Source organism: Trichechus manatus, unplaced genomic scaffold, assembly GCF_000243295.1.
Source record: "Trichechus manatus latirostris isolate Lorelei unplaced genomic scaffold, TriManLat1.0 scaffold00111, whole genome shotgun sequence".
NCBI lineage: Eukaryota > Metazoa > Chordata > Mammalia > Sirenia > Trichechidae > Trichechus > Trichechus manatus.
In genome coordinates, this window is record NW_004444047.1 from 461,262 (window position 1) to 478,090 (window position 16,829).

The following is a 16,829-nucleotide window of genomic DNA, read 5'->3' on the forward strand; positions in this document are numbered from 1 at the left end:
CAATCGTTGCAATGTTTGAGCCCACTGTTGCAGCCACCGTGTCAGTCCATCTCATCAAGGGTCTTCCTCTGTTTTACTGACCCACCACTTTACCAAGCATGACGTCCTTCTCCAGGGATTGGCCCGTTCCCTAAAGACTACAGCCTAGGAAGCCTACGGAGCAGTTCTCCTCTGATCTATACGGTCACTATAAGTCAGAATCGACTTGATGGCACCCACAAACAACAAAGAGCGATGAGGAAGAAACAAGTTGAGCACAGCAGTGAGCAGCTTTTAGGTGGGGGCAGAGGCAATCCCATAGGGCCATCAGGAGCCAGGAGGGGGCTCTTGGTGCTGACCCCGCGCCCACATACAGTGATCCTTCAGGAAATTGTGACGAGGACAGGGAGCAGGTGCAGCAGAGACGTCCCCTGGAAGCTCTGCTTCCCCACCAAGGAAGCAATGCTCCAGCCCTTTCTCAGGGGCAGTCCCCCCAGGACAGGTCAAGGCCCGGCTAGGGAAGCCTCCCGGATGAGCAACCCAGACCTCTGGGGAAGGAGAGGCGCCTTTAGGGGTGGAATGGAACGAGGCCCACCTGCTGAGCCTGCAGACGCCCAGTGTGCCTGGGTGGGGAGGAGGGCAGGTGGACGGGGGCCACTGTGAGGGCTCCCCAGGGTCAGGGCCCCTATTTCATATAGGACTGCCACCCCAGAGACAGTGGGGCATGGGGGCGGCTCCGCAAGGCTGTGAAGAGTTGTCCGGGCTGAGTGAAGACTGTGGTTCCCCCGGAACAGAACAGTCTGCAGGAGCACCCAAGAGCTCAAAGACAATCTGAGGGAGGAAGTGAGGGGCCCACATTGGCTGGTTTGGGATTCCCTCCCACCCCATCTTGGCAGTTCTGGTTAAAAGTGAAAAAATAAACATGACTTTGTAGCTGGAACATCTGGCCAGACTCCCACCTGCCACACATGGGCAGTGGAAGGAGGGGGACAGGAGGGACCCCTGAACGTTCACCCGCACGGGGGGCGGAGGTGGGAAGATCGAGAACAACTGGGAAGGCACTGGGCCAGGCCGGAGTGTGGCACCCATGTGCCCAAGACCAACAGTGAACAGGGTGTCCAGGAAGCCTGCCCCCCGTGGGCCAGCTCAGTGTTGGGGGCTGGCTTAGTAGAAGGGGGCTCTGTGGACTTCAGTGGGAGCACAGCCCACATGTCACACATGGTCAGCTCAGCGCGTGCACTCAGGGACAGACAGCCCACTCCCAGCTGGAGAGCAGCTGCTAGGACCTCATGGCCATGGGGGACAGTGCATCCTGGGGCCCCTCAGTCCTGGATAGACAGACGGCTAGTCACCCAGGTATCTGGTCTTGGGCCCCAACTTTGAACTCAGCCCCACATCATAGCCAGCAGGCACTGACTGCGTGTGGTTCCCACACTGACCACGCGGTCAGCACCTCCACAGCTGCCAGCGGCCACCGGGACCGAGGTGCAGGGTGAGAGGAGACCACTGTTCATGAGCTGTGCCAGGTGGCCGCCCATTCTGGAGACGCCACAGCAGCTCTGTCCTCCAGGGTAAAGGGTAGGCCCAAAGCCCGCTTCCTGCGGGGCAATTTGGCCTCAGGCTCAGTTAGGGAACCGCCTCACAGTCAGTGTCCCCAGAGGACCTCGCTCACAGGCAAAGCAAACCCTGTGGGTGGTGGCCCCGGTCACAGCCTGTCCCTGCAGGGACACTAGGAGCTGTATCTGAGACATCAGGAGAGGTGCTGGTTCGCTGGGGGCAACGGGCTTGGAAGCCCTGCAGCTCCAGGACCTGCCTGAGTCAGCCTCATCCCCTGGCACTGAGCTGTCATGGGGAGCAGAGAGGGGGCTCTTGTCTCCATCTGGAGCAGTGAGGGCTCCTCCCGGGGGGTCCTTCTGGGTCAAGGGTGACCTGTGGCTCTTGTGGGTGTTTGTTGTTAGCTGGCGACCTCGTGTATGACAGAATGAAACGCTGACTTGTCCTGGTCATCCTCAAAATCGTTGGGATGTTTGAGCCCATTGTCGTGGGTCTGAGGGTCTAGTTAAGCCTGAAGAAGACACCATGTGAGGTGCTGCAAGGGCACTCTGCGCCTCAGCTGAAGGAATTAGAACCCAGAGAGGCGTGCCCTGTCCGGGTGCACAGCAGGGCTGGAGTGGATGGACGTTCTGGTCTCAACGCCACACGGTTCTGTCCACACTGTCAGGCGCGTCAGCCCTGGACGTGTCCCCTTCCCACAGGCAGACGGACGGACAGGGGTCGTGAGGGCTGAGTGCATTCCTCACAGGAGAACCAGGGGCACAGCAGGACATGAAGAATTTAGCAAATGCTTCCTGCGCCTCCTCAGCCCCAGGAACAAAGGCACATCCTCCGTCCTTGTTCCCAGCTGTTCACTCTGGCCCTGGAGCGCTCCGAGGCCCGTGTTCAGGAGAGGCCCTCCGTGTTCCTATGTCACCACTGGGTGCAGGTGAGCCACAGGCTGGAGGGGATCTCGGTGGGTCTGAACCGAGGAGGGGAGCACTCACTTAACTCCCCAAGTCCCGGGTCTGGTTTGATGGCCCTGCCTGGCGGGGGTCCCCTTTGGTGCGATCACATGGGGTGTGGTCTCTGAGGACTTCCAGGCCCTCTGCTGCCCCCACTGACTCCCTCTGCGGCTTGAGTCCCAGTTGGTCCCCTTTCCACTGTGCTCTGTCTCACAGGGTCGTGGGGCTGCTCATTTGCCCACCAGCCAGAGCCATGGGTGTCCCCCTCAATGACAAGCCCTAGATGTCCCCCCACCTCCAGCCGGGGCCATGGATGTTCTCCCACCTCCAGCTGGGGCCGTGGATGTCCCCCTCAATGACAAGCCCTGGATGTCCCCCTCACCTCCAGCCAGGGCCATGGACATCCGTCCTTGACGACAAGCCCAGGATGTCCCCCCACCTCCAGCCAGGGCCATGGATGTCCCTCCTCAATGACAAACCCTGGGTGCCCCCCACCTCCAGCCAGGGCCGTGGGTGTCCCCCCACCTCCCCAGGGCCATGGGCATCCCTCCTTGCCTCCAGTCATCCTTCCAGCACAGACTCGGCCTCCCCTTCTCCTCCACCGTCCCCTGCCTTATTGGGTCTATGCGGACGCTTAGCATCTTTCCTCCAGAGTGCAGGGAGCACAGGGCACGTGGTGGCTCCCTCTTCTGGAGATGTGATACCCCCCCATCCCCCAACAACAGAGACACAACAGCATCCGGAAATAACTTCTCTTCTCAGGGTTCCCAACGAGCCTCCCTCTGCAGCGGCCCCCCAACAGCCTCTGCCCCCAGCAGCTCTCCCGGCTGGATTCAGGGGCCACCCCTGAGAACAGGAGGGCTCACCTCTCCACGATCGTAAGCATGGACCTGGGCCTCAGCAGAGGGGGGTGCCCCTCGTTCCCACAGGCACCCAGAACTGCTCTGTCCCTGCACGTCCTCCTCAGCAGCCCCCTTGCAAATTACAGTCAAGATCACTGAATGTGGCCCAGTGTGGCCACGGCACCTCTCGGTCCACATGGCCTAGGAACAGCCATCACATCCAGGAGGGCGGTGGAGCCCAGCTCCCCTGGAAATCTCAGATCCCCCGTGCTGCCTCCAGGACCACAGGCCCGAGCCCTTGGGCCGAGTCCTGCTGTTTCTGGCCTCCAGCTGTGGATCTGGCTGCACGGGGAACAGCAGGTTCTGCTGACGGTGTGGATTTGGTTTCAGAGCTCAGGGACGTTTGTAAACGAGCACGCAAGGTCACGGGACGTATGTACACAGGTCGGGCGTTTGCATCCGCTGCAGAGCCAGGCTCAGGTGGTGAAGACCTCGGCGCGGCACCCACAGCCCGGCGGCCCCGACGCTTGGGGCCTGGTAATGGCACTTGTTTCCAGCCCCAGTTTCTGCCCCTCCATCTGGATGGGGCTGCAACTGGGCTGGACGCTGCCCCGGCCTCCCGGGCTGGACAAAACCGTGGTCACCACAGAAACCTCAAAGCTCGGGCTGGCGGGGCCCCTCATGCACCCAAACGCTTCCCGTGAGGGCTGTGGTCAGTACAGTGAGTTCTGTTTTCAGTCTCTGGATTTTGAGGAGCTTGTTCTGCTGTTGGATTTGGTTCGAGAGGGGTTGGGGTTGCCGTGGGGACTCAGCTTATTCCATAAGCTCTTTTTCTATCCTGTAAGATCAAAGAAGAATTTGAAATGACACAAGAACCAAGGCTAAAGGGTGGGGGCAGCTCCTACCCATAGCCCACCCCCTCCCTGCTGTCCGGACCCCTCAGCCAAGCCACTGGGCTACTTGAGGGCCCTGCAGTAATGTGAGGGGAAGAGGGGGGTCTGGACCCCTGTCCTCCAGGGTCACCCCCAAGGCTACCCACCCCCAGTCCGCTGGGACTTGGGCTAAGTCTTCCTCTAAGACCTGGGCCTTCCCTTTCTTCAGTCAGCAAACATTGAGTGCGTTTCCTCCACCTGCTGGGCACTGTTCTGGGTGCTGGCATGTAGAAGCCCTCGGCTTGGGGTCAGCCCTGGGGAGTCCAGGAGCCCTGCCCGGGAAGTCTGGCAGCTAGTGGCTCCCCCAACTCAAGGGGCTCTCAGCCTCGGCTGGGTTCAGGCCAGAACCTCAGACCCTGGGGTCTAGGTGCCCAAGCAGGAAGCAGGTCACAGCTGGGTCCTGAGGACCCACAGGTCCAGGGTCAGCCCAGGGTCAGCTGCCAGGACGTCTCATTCCAGAGGCCCCCAGGCTCCAATCAGTGTCAGGGCCAGGCGTGTGTTCACAGGAAGAGGGCAGGCAGGGGTGGGGCTGGTGGCCCCAGCAGTTTGCCTGGAGGCCTCGGTCTGACCTGCCTGTCCACCTCCTGCGCCTGGAGGCCCCTGGGGTCTGGACCCTACAGAGGATTTACCAGTGACAAAGTCCCCGCACCAAGATCAACAGGGACAGAGCCTTTGGGAAACACCAGAAACCCACTTCCAGGATGAACCGCCAGCAGGGACAGACAGACAACCAGGCCCATTGTCCGCTCTCGGCTCACCCGAACCCCCTGTCCCCATGACCTGGCCCCGGCGAGCCCGAGCTGAGGAATCTGCCACCAGGGCCACATGCCAGCACTTCACCCTCTGGGGATGTTAGCACCAGAAGCAGGGAGGCACACTCTGTCTTAAGTTGTCACCTTTATCAGTAAAAAGTCAAGGATACCCACCCAGGCGCGCGGCTCCGCGGAGTCCTCAAGGCCACAGAATGAATGCTAGCGAGAAAAACAAAAACAGGAACAAAAACTATAAAACAAGACCAAAAGAAAATGAGGAAAAAAGAAAAGAAAAGAAAAAAGATGTAAGATATGTAGTATGGAATTCAATGGCAGCATTTCACAAGAACGGCAGATCTGGAGATGGTTTCAGAAACAGACAGGTTTTCTCCCGGAAAACCTATAGAATCCAGGTCCGTCGGGGGTGCTATGCCTGTGTGCTCCTGAAGGCTGGCTGATCAGACAGCAACGGTCCACGCCACGACCAGGAGTTGGGGTGGAGATGAGGGGTCCTGGAGACCCAGAGATACTTCGGAAACAGAGGCGGGACCCTCTGCTGGTCACTGTGGGTGGCTCTCACTAAACGGCATGAGGAACACACCAAGTTTCAGAAGATTCCACGAGAGGTCGCCCTGTCCAACGTGCCGACACACAGAATTCTCTCCCCAGCCCCATTCCAGCCAAAGCTCCCTCTCCCAAGAAATTCACTACTTAAAATCCCTATGCCATTCAACTGGTCTATTTTAAAAAGAAAAAATAGGAGGAATAAGATGGTTTAAAGAAAGAAAATTCTACAGGTCAGATTGAATCTGGAATAGTTCTTCTTAACTCTACTCACTGCTTGCTCTGATCATGAAGGGCTGTTGAATGTCACATGGGGCTTTGGAAAATAATCTCGTTTTTCCGAAATAAGGTAACATCTCTCATCTGTTATTTATCAGAGTCCCTGGTGGTGCAAACGGTTAAGTGCTCGGCTGCTAACTGAAAGGCTGGAAGTTCAAGCCCACCCAGAGGTACCTCGGAAGAAAAGCCTGGTGATCTACTTCTAAAACTCGGCCATTGAAAACCCCATGGAGGAAAGTCCTGCTCTGACACACGTGGGGTCACCATGAGTCGGGATTGACTCAATGGCAAGTAGTACCAGTAACTATTATTTATTGAAAGAAGTAAAATCCAAACAGACAGGCACCGATTTTTAGACGCATTTAAAAATCACCAGAAGTCGGAGCTAGAAGGGGCCTTCGGAATTACCTAGACATTTATTTTCCACCTGGGAAACCGAGACCTCCTGGGGAGAGGGAAGGGGCCCCTGGCCCCCACAGGAGGTCATTGATCCGCATCTGACCCACATGGCTGCAGGTGCGTCCATGAAGCAGGCCGAAAGAACCGAAGCTCCGACCTGCTGGCGACCTTGGGGGTCGTAGTCCTACAGGCCTGACCAGCGGCCGCCCGTTAACCCCTCCAGCCATGCACGCCAGCCTCACAACTCCCTTCAGGGACAGAAGAGACAGACGGGCCCTCAGACACTTCCTTAGGGAAAAGAGCCTGGAGGACAATTCCAGCGTCCCCTGTGACTCTCTCCTGGGGCCCTGCCAGCATCGGTTGGCATGTGAGCACGCTGTTGTTTTTCAATGAGCTACCACACTGTGGTCCTGTCCACCCTTTCTCTGCCGTATCTTGCCCTGACCCACCGTGCGGACAAGAGTCTTAACACCCCTGGGGGAACGGAAGGCAGGTGGGCCAGCGCCTGCAGAGCCCCCCACCCCGGCTGGCCCAGGCTGAGGACTTCCCTATTCACCATCTCTTTAGGAGCTGGTGGGGACCCTCCCAGGGCCCAGAGCAGAAGGCAAGCCCTGGGTCTGGGGTCCATGGGCAGAGTCTTAGTTGAGCCCAGAAGTCTGCCTGAGGAGGGGCCGCGATAAGAGGTGAGCCGTGAAGATAAGATGCCTGCACGCGGGCGGCCGCTCTGCCCCCATCAACAGCACGTGGGGCCGGCAGCTGCAGCACGCATGGGGCCCCGCCACCCTCCCTGGTGTGGGGCCTGGGACAAGCATCTCAGTTCATCTGAGCCTCTGTTTCCTCAGCACAAGATGGTAACAGCCACAGAGGGGATGGGACTGGGTGGGAAATGCGGCCCGGACCCCCGTCCCCTGGGGTTAGTGGGCGGTCACCAGTCGAGTCTAACCCGGCTCAGCATCAAACGAAGTCCACCTCACTTTCCCGTGTGTGTGTCAGAGAGGTTTGGTGAAATAAAAGACACCTCCACCCCCCGCACGCACTGTGTAGGACTAGAACTCCCAATAGCCACTGAGAAGGGGTGTCTCCTCCAGAACTGATTCTTTCAGAGTGGCAGGGAGGCCCCACAGCGCCTCTGCTCGGTCTCCTGGGAAGACGCCGAGTCCAGCTCACCTTCTCCTCCAGCTCCTTGAGCTGCCTCTTCTGAGACTCCAGCTTGCCTTCCAGCTCCCGGACCCTCTGAAACGCACGGGTAACACGTCAGACAGCCGCCTTCCCAGAGCAAGTTCTCACCTGTCAGCACATGAGCCTCGTGGGTGCTGCCCGACCCCCTCCACGTGCTCGCACAGTGACAGTCTTACCTGACCCCGTGATTCTGGAAACAGCGATGGCGCCATCCCTGCACCCGCGGCCTCTCCACCCCCTGGGAGGTGGGACCCCAGCCTGTCCCTCTCTTCCCACTCTTCCTAGCGGTGTGCCCACGAGTGAGCACCAGACCCCAGCCCTGGGATGGGGCACACACCCTCACCGTGGTCACCCCTCCCCACCCCTGCGGCTGCCTCAGGGCAGAGAAGCCCGCAGCCAGCCCCTGACCTCCTGCCACTGGTCTGTTGCATCCCTTTCACACCCCCAGACCCTCCCCAGCTGCCACTCCCTTCTCTCCCCTCGGTCTCCAACCTCGCCCTGCCCACTGCCTTGCCCTCCAGTCAAACAGGGCCAGGAATCTCCCTTAGTAATAGGACCCTCTCCTGCCACCTTACGTAAGGGTTTGGGTGTACGTGTACGTGTGTGGGCACGTGTGTGTGTGCATGCGTGTGTATGCACGTGTGCCTGTGTGTGTGGAGGCATCTGCTGGGTGGGACACACCCTCCATCTACTCCTTTGCTCCCTCTTGAAACGCTCTCTCTCTTCTCCTTTTCTGCCTCTCGGACACCCTCCTGCTGGTTCTCTAGGTCCTCCCTCACAGCGGTGAGCTAACTTCTCTAGCCTCAGTTCTCCCATCAGGAAAACAGCTGTAACCACATCACCCCAGGGAAGTCCCGGAGCCCGGTTCCCTGTGCTCGGCAGCTCATGGAGAGTCACGTAGGACCCAGCCCTGGGGTGCCTTTAGGTCACTCCAGGTACATCACTCAATGGCGACATCACTAGATACGCAGAAATGCAAAGTGTTCAGCCAGTGTCCCTGGGTATTGCATCTGCCTGAGAAACCGAGTGGGTATACGGACCTGGATGACTTGTGTGGGCTGGTATTACCACACACGGGGTGGGGGCCCTGCTGTCGAAGTGTACAATTAGAGAAAAGGTTTGCTGTGTATTACTCCCAGAATTCCCTGTCACCCGCCCCCCTACTTCCACTACCCCCAACCCTGGGAAACACGGCTGCCACATTATCATGGGAGCCGATGAGAAAACCTGCCTTGTTCACAGAAATGGGCTTTACCACCAGCTTCCACCCAGCGTAACTGTTGGACTGCTGGAAGCAACCCCAATGCCTGCCTGCGGGGTCGGCATGCACATGGGGTGGGGGGATGGAGGATGTTTCCCCCCATTATCTGCAGGGTGCACCCCAATGCCTGCCCGTGGGGTCAGCACACACACAGGGTGGGGCGGACGGAGGCTGTGGTCTCCCCTGTCATTTGTGGGGTGCACCCCAATGCCTGCCCGTGGGGTCAGCACACACACAGGGTGGGGCGGATGGAGACTGTGTTCTCCCCGGTCATCTGTGGGGTGCACCCCAATGCATGCCTGTCAGGTTGGCACACACACGGGAAGGAGGGGATGCAGGATGTGGTCCCCCCCGTCATCTGCTGGGTGCACCCCGATGCCCACCCACAGGGTCAGCACATACGGCGGAGGGATGGAGGACGTGGCTCCCCCAGTGCTACCTTCTGGGTGCACCCCAGTATCTGCCCACAGCATCAGATTACACATGGGAGTAGAAGGTGTTGCAGGGTGGGTGCGGAAGCGGTACCCGCTTCCCCGGGTCACCTGCTGGGCCTGCTGCAGCAGCTCCATGCGCGCCCGTAGCACCTGGCTGTCGCTCTCACGGCTCTGCCTCAGGATGTGCCGGCGCACCTTCTCCACCGCGGCCTGCAGGTCCTCGCGCTGGGCCTCGCTCAGCGTCTCACCTGCCCGGCGCCCGGCTTCCTGCTGCAGCGCATTGTACAGCGTGGCCTCCAGCTCCTGGATTTTCTGAGTGGCCAGAAGCACAGACAGAGGGACAGTCACCAACAGGACGTGCTGCCAAGGGGCCAGCTGGGGGACCCCACAGGAAGGTACAAGGGAGCTGACCGTGTGCCCAGCACACGCTTGAGAACACGGTTTACTCTGAACCTGTGTGTGTGCACGCAGGTGTCCTTGTAGCTCAGGGCTCTCCTTTTACTTTATTCGTCCATGTCGTGGGTTGAGTTGTGTCCCCCAAAATATGTGTTGAAGTCCTGACCCCTGTACCTATGAGTGTGAGCCTGTTTGGAAATAGAGTTTTCTTTTGTTATGTTAATGAGTACATACCAGAGCAGGGTGGGTCCCAAACCTAGTCCCTTCTGAGTGGTGTCTTACAAAAAGAGCAGAGGAGACACGGACCCATACACACATAAGGAAAAGACAGATGCCATGTGGGGATTCACCTATGAGCCAAGTGTTGCTATAACAGAAATGCCACAAGTGGGGAGCTTTACCAAACAGAAATTTATTTTCTCACAGTTTAGGAGGCTAGAAGTCCAAATTCAGGGCACTGTCTCTAGGAGAAGTCTCTCTTTCTGTTCACTTTGAAGGAATCTCCTTGTATGTTCTCAGCTTCTATTCCTTGACTCCATCCACGTCATTAAGGTCGACTCTACTCTGAGGAGGCAGCTCTTCCCCAGTCGTATTTGGAGTGCCTTCCAACCTGAGGGGCTCATCTTCTGGCATTATATCAGGCAATGTTCTGTTGCTGTTCATAAGGTTTTCACTGACCAATTTTTTCAGTAGTAGACTGCTGGGTCCCTCTTCCTAGCCTGTCTTAATCTGGAAGCTCTGCTGAAGCCTCCCATCATAGGTGACCCTGCTGTTATTTGAAATACTGGTGGCATAGCTTCACAGCATCACAGCAACACGCACACCACCACAATATGACCAACTGACAGATGCATGGTGGTGACATGGATGGAGTACAGCTTTCAGGACCTTCACTGGCTTATGTGGCACAGCTCAAAATGAGAAGAAACAGCTGCAAATGTGGATTGTACCAAATATGAATCGAGCAAAATTGGACGCTGTCAAAAATGAAATGGAATGCATAAAGATCAATATCCTAGGCATTAGTGAGCTGAAATGGGCTGGTACTGGCCATTTTGAATCAGACAAACATGGTTTACTATGCCGGAAATGACAAATTGAAGTGGAATGGCATCTCATTCATTGTCAAAAAGAACATTTCAGGATCTGTCCTGAAGTACAACAATGGCAGTGAGAGGATAATATCCATATGCCTACAAGGAAGACCTGTTAATATGAGTTTTATTCAAACTTACGCACCACTAATGCCAAAGATGAGGAAATTGAAGATTTATACCAACTTCTGAAGTCTGAAATTGATCAAACATGCAATCAAGACGCACTGATAATTACTAGTGATTGCAATGTGAAAGTTGGAAACAAAGAAGAAGGATTATTAGTTGGAAAATATGGCCTTTGTGATAGAAACGACACTGGAGATCACATGATAGAACTTTGCAAGACCGATGACTTCTTCATTGCAAATACCTTTTTCAACAACAAAATGGCAACTACACACGTGGACCTCACCTGATGGAAAACACAGGAATCAAATCGACTACATCTGTGGAAAGAGATGATGGAAAAACTCAATATCATCAGTCAAAATAAGGCCAGGGGCCAACTGCAGAAGAGACCATCAATTGCTCATATGCAAGTTTAAGTTGAAGCTGAACAATATTCAAACAAATCCACGAAAACCAAAATATGACTTTAAGGATATCCCATCTGAATTTGCAGACCATCTCAAGAATAGGTCCAACCCATTGAACACTAATGACCAAAGACCAGGCAAGTTGTGGAATGACATCAAGGACATCAGACCTGAAGAAAGCAAAAGGTCATTAAAAAGACGAGAAAGAAAGAAAAGAGCAAAATGGATGTCAGAAAAGACTCTGAAACTTGCTCTTGAATGTCAAGTAGCTAAAGCTAATGGAAGAAATGATGAAGTAAAAAAGCTGAACAGAAGATTTCAAAGGGCAGCTCAAGAAGACGAAGTATTATAATGAAATGCAGAAGATCTGAAGTTAGAAAATCAAAAAGGAAGAATACACTCAGCATTTCTCAAGCTGAAAGAACTGAAGAAAAAATTCAAGCCTCGAGTTGCAATATTGAAGGTTTCTATGGACAAAATACTAAACGACACAGAAGCATCAAAAAGAGAGAAGGAATAGTCTTTTTGGCACAGAGTCACTATACCAAAAGAATTGGTTGACATTCAACCAATTCGGGACATAGCATATGATCCAGAACCGACAGTATTGAAGGAAAAAGTCCAAGCTGTACTGAAGGCATCGATGAAAGACAAGGCTCCAGGAATTGACAGAAAACCAACTGAGATGTTTCAACAAACGGATGCAACACTGGAAGCACTCACTTGTCTATGCCAAGAAATTTGGAAGACAGCTACCTGGCCATCTGACTGGAAGAGATACATATCTGTGCACATTCCAAAGAAAGATGATTCAACAGAATGTGGAAATTATCAAACAATATCATTAATATTACATAAAAGTAAAATTTTGCTAAAGATAATTAAAAAATGGTTGCAGCAGTACATCCACAGGGAACTGCCAGAAATTCAAGCCAGATTCAGAAGAGGAAGTGGAACAAGGGGTATCAATGATGTCAGATGGATCTTGGCTTAAAACATAGAATACTAGAAAAGGTTTGTCATTGTTGTTAGGTGCCATCACGTTTGTTCTGACTCATAGCGACCCTGTGTACAACAGAACGAAATACTGCCCAGTTCTGTGTCATCCTCACAGTAGTTGCAATGTCTGAGCCCATTGTGTCATCTTGTTGAAGGTCTTCCTCTTTTTCACTGACCCTCTATTTTACCAAGTATGATGTCCTTCTTCAGGGACTGGTTCTTCCTGATAACATGTCCAAAGTATGGGAGACGAAGTCTCGCCATCCTCACTTCTATGGAGCACTCTAACTGTATTTCTTCCAAGACAGACTTGTTGTTCTTCTGGCAGTCCATGGTATATTCAATATTCTTTGCCAAGACCATAATTCAGAGGCATCAATTCTTCTTTGGCTTACCTTATTCACTGTCCAACTTTTGCATGCATAGAAAGATGTTTGCCTGTGTTTTATTGACTATGCAAAGGCATTGACTGTGTGGATCATAACAAATTACAGAAAACATTGTGAAGCATGGGAATTCTAGAACACTTAATTGTGCTCATGAGGAACCTGTACATAGACAAGAGGCAGTCGTTTGCACAAAACAAGGGGATACTGCATGGTTTAAAGTCACGAAAGATGTATGATGTCAGAGTTGTATCCTTTCACCATACTTATTCAATCTGTATGCTGAGCCAATAATCCAAGAAGCTGGACTATATGAAGAAGAATGGGGCATCAGGATTGGAGGAAGACTCATAAACAGCTTGCAATAAGCAGATGACACAACCTTGCTTGCTGAAAGTTAAGACTTGAAGCACTTACTGATGAAGATCAAAGACCACAGCCTTCAGTACGGATTATACCTCAATATAAAGAAAACAAAAATCCTCACAACTGGACCAATAAGCAACATCATGATAAATGGAGAAAAGACTGAAGTTGTCAAGGATTTCATTTTACCTGGATCCACAATCAACGTCCATTATAGCATTAGTCAAGAAATCAAACGACATATTGCATTGGGCAAATCTGCTGCAAAAGACCTCTTTAAAGTGTTAAAAAGGAAAGACGTCACTATGAGGACTAAGGTGCCCCCGACCCAAGCCATGGTGTTTTCGTTCTGTTGTACACAGGGTCGCTATGAGTGGGAACCTACTCGAAGGCACCTAACAACAACAACTTTCCTTGGCTCCTTTGTGATCTTCGTGTGGCATGGCATCCATCTCCCCTGATCTCTGCTTTCTTGCTGCTTGCTTAATCTGCTCTTTTATTTCTCAAAAGAGATTGATTTAAGACACAGTATACACTAACACTGACTCATCAACATAACAAAGAAAACCCTATAATCCCACCTGGGATTACAACCACAGGTATAGTAGGATTAACAACACATATTTCTGCAGAACACGATTCAATCCATAACACCAGGGAACAAAGGAACTCCTGGGGAAAAGAAGGAGGGACACTTCCCTAGAACTGGTGCCCTGGTTGGAACTCCCACCCTCCAGAACTTTGAAGCAATAAACTCTGGTTCATTAAAGCTGCCCACTTGTTACATTTTTGTTTCAGCAGTTCTGGGAGGACTGAGACATCCCTTGAGGAAAGGGCTGTGATCCCGAGGGCTTGGCAAGGGGCTCGCCATGGCCTTCAGACAACTGTCGTTGTTGTTAGGTGCCATCCAGTCAGTTTTGACTCATAGCGACCCTGTGTACAACAGAACGAAACACTGCCCGGTCCTGCACCATCCTCACAATTATTGCTATGTTTGCGTCCATTGCTGCAGCCACCATGTCAGTCCATCTCGTTGAGGGTCTTCCTCTTTTTCGCTGACCCTCTGCCTTACCCAGCGTGAGGTCCTTCTCCAGGGACTGGTCCCTCCCACTCCCGTGTTCCGGAGACTGTCACAGAAACCAAGGTTTGAACGTCGTTTTATAGTTATTGCCTCTGCATTTCTTAGGTACAATCCATTTTGTAAAATAATTTTAACAGCAAATGACCTGGAGAAAGACTTGAATGCCCATGACTTTGAGGACCACCCTCGTTTCTTCTACAAGGAGAGGCAAGGAACTCTGATCCTCTCCCTGTGAAGACGTCCTTGAAACGCCCACCATCACTCAGCACCCAGCCTCAGGGGAGGGCACAGGAGAGGGTTGACTCCGTCCTCGGTGCGGCAGCACTGTGCTTTGAGTGAGGATGGACGAAGCTGCCGTGATCCTGCTTTACTCTGATCACCAGGAATGTGGGATGAATTGTGTCCCCCCAAAAGAAATTCTGGAAGTCCTGATCACCAGGGATGTGGGATGAATTGTGTCCCCCAAAAAGAAATGCTGGAAGTCCTGACCCCTGTACCTGTGAATGTGACCTTGCTTGGAATAGGGTCTTTGCAGATGTTATCAGTTAGGTTCACATGAGGTCACACTGGAGTAGGGAGGGCCCTAATCCCACCTGAGTCGTGTCCTCATAAAGGAGGAGGAGAGACAGAGAGACAGACACAGGGAAGACGGCCACGTGAAGACGGAGGCAGAGGTTGGAGCGATGCGGCCACAAACCCAGGAACGCCTGGGGCCACAGAGGCTGGAAGAGGCAAGGAAGGATCTTCCCTAGAGCCTCCAGAGAGAACGGAGCCCTGCTGACACCTTGAGTTCAGACTTCTGGCCTCTAGAACCGCAAGATGCTCTGTGGGACTTTGTCACGGCAGCCCCAGGAGGCTGACGCAAGCAGGAAGCCCGGAAGCCAAGCTGTGGCCCAAACCCGGTAAGTATGCGGCTCTCTGGACAAGCACTGCCTGCGCTGGTGGCCGCCGCCTCAGCTCCTTGCCTCACCCCTGCGGTCCCTCGGGACATCTGTGTTTCCTGTTTATAGGAAAACCCACTCTGGAGTTTTAAGTATAAATAAATATTTAAGTATGAGTAAACATAGAAGACAGCGCCTTCTAATCTTAAATGATGACTACAATGTGATGTGCGTGTCTACAGAAACCAGCGTGTCTAAACGAACGTTGGGTATTTTTGGAAGTCACACAGATGTGGAAAATCTCACTGTGCACCTGCATGGAGCTGGCGTTCCCTCCACCCCACTCCACCTGATCCCTCAGCACTGGGGACTCCCAAATGTGGTTTCTGCCCCACTGTCGGGGCTAAAAGCCACCATGTCCCCCACATCTGCTCCTACCAGGTGAGCCTGGTCAAGGGCCTCCTTCCTGTAGTCCAGCTCCTCCTCCAGGTAGCCCTTCTGCCGGCTGAACAGGTCCTGGAAAGGGGGGAGGAGCTGCAACAACGTGGCCTTCAGGGCCAGCATGCCCACTCTGGCCGGAATGTGACCCGAACACGGCACCGGGGACCTGGGTGTCGTGGGGACCTGGGTGTGAGCCTGTCCCAGCTCCCTGGCTCCCCGCCTCCAGTGTGCCTGACAGCAGTGACCCCGATGCCCAAGCTGGCATTAAAGATGACCTCTGGGCTCATCCCGCTGCACTGGGGACCCTGAACTCTGCCTCAGTCGTGTGCAGATCCGGCCTCTCCTCCCTCGTGAACATCAGTCTCACCTCCTGACATGCCCCCGTGAAGGTCACCTCCTGACATGATCCCCCCCACACTCAGGCTGTCCTGCAAGCACCCCCCACACACACCCAGGCTGTCCTGCATGATTCCCCACACCCAGGCTGTCCTGCAAGCACACCCCCACACCAAGGCTGTCCTGCATGATCCCCCACACCCAGGCTGTCCTGGAAGCACCCCCCCCCCCCACAAAACGAAGCTATCCTGCAAGCACACTCCCACACCCAGGAGGTCCTGCATGATTCCCCACACCCAGGCTGTCCTGCAAGCACCATCGCTCTGAAGGCAGAACTCTCTCATTGGATGAGGAGACAGAGGGCCAGAGAGGACCAGTCCTCGCCCCATGGCACAGCTTGGAGGTGGCAGAGGAAGGACTAGGAATCAGGACCCTGGCTCCACCTCTCACTGCTTCTGGATGTTACACAGATCCTCCTGCCTGGAGAACACATCCTCCTTCACCTCCTCCTTCTACCGGGAGCACTCATGCTGCTCTGTGAAGCCTCCAGAACCTTCTGTCCTGGGCATCCTCCCTGACACCCCAGCCAGGTGAGTGTCCTCTGTGAGTGACCCCGCTGTCGGCACCAAGCACGCCTAGTATGTGCACAGCGGGTTCTAACTGAGCGTCTCCCTCCCTACGAGCCGGGAGGCAGAATTCGGGCCCAGTTCATCAACGGGACACCAAGGCCATCTTCCCCACGCTCTCCTGGCAGGAAGGGGCAATGGGGCTCGAACCCACCTAAGCCTGTGCTAGCCCAGCACCCCCACCCTCTCACGCACCTGGGCTCCCACTGAGGAGCACAGCCCGGCCCTGTGGCAGGGACCTTGCCCACTTGTTCCTGAAGCCGGGTCCCTGCAGGGTCCTGAGCCAAGCAGCGGCTTGGGGAAGTGCCCCAGTGACCACTGAGTGACCGAGAGAGCAGCGAGTGGGCGTGGTCACTCACAGCAGCCAGGGCCGAGCCACATTATCAGAGACCCAGCCAGAAGAACTGTCCAACCACACAGAGCCCCTGGAAGGGTTCTCTGACTGCCCCTCCAGGGGATTCCCCACCTCGCTCCACCCCGGAAGGGATCCTCCACCCCCCACCCCACCCCGGAAGGGATCCTCCACCCCCCACCCCACCCCGGAAGGGATCCTCCACCCCCCACC

At 54.5% G+C, this 16,829-nt stretch overlaps 1 protein-coding gene across 1 annotated transcript in view; it reads right to left on the minus strand.

Moving 5' to 3' along the window:
* Positions 1 to 5,202: 5,202 nt before the first annotated feature.
* The window catches only part of JAKMIP1 (janus kinase and microtubule interacting protein 1), a 114,739-nt gene continuing 103,112 nt past the window's right edge, over positions 5,203 to 16,829 (minus strand). Inside the window, exons 17-20 of the mRNA XM_023737994.1 lie at positions 15,300 to 15,379; positions 9,228 to 9,431; positions 7,413 to 7,478; positions 5,203 to 5,253 (exon numbers count right to left, since the gene is read on the minus strand). Of these exons, the coding sequence (XP_023593762.1) occupies positions 5,203 to 5,253; positions 7,413 to 7,478; positions 9,228 to 9,431; positions 15,300 to 15,379 (401 nt within the window). The remainder of the gene's footprint in view (positions 5,254 to 7,412; positions 7,479 to 9,227; positions 9,432 to 15,299; positions 15,380 to 16,829) is intronic.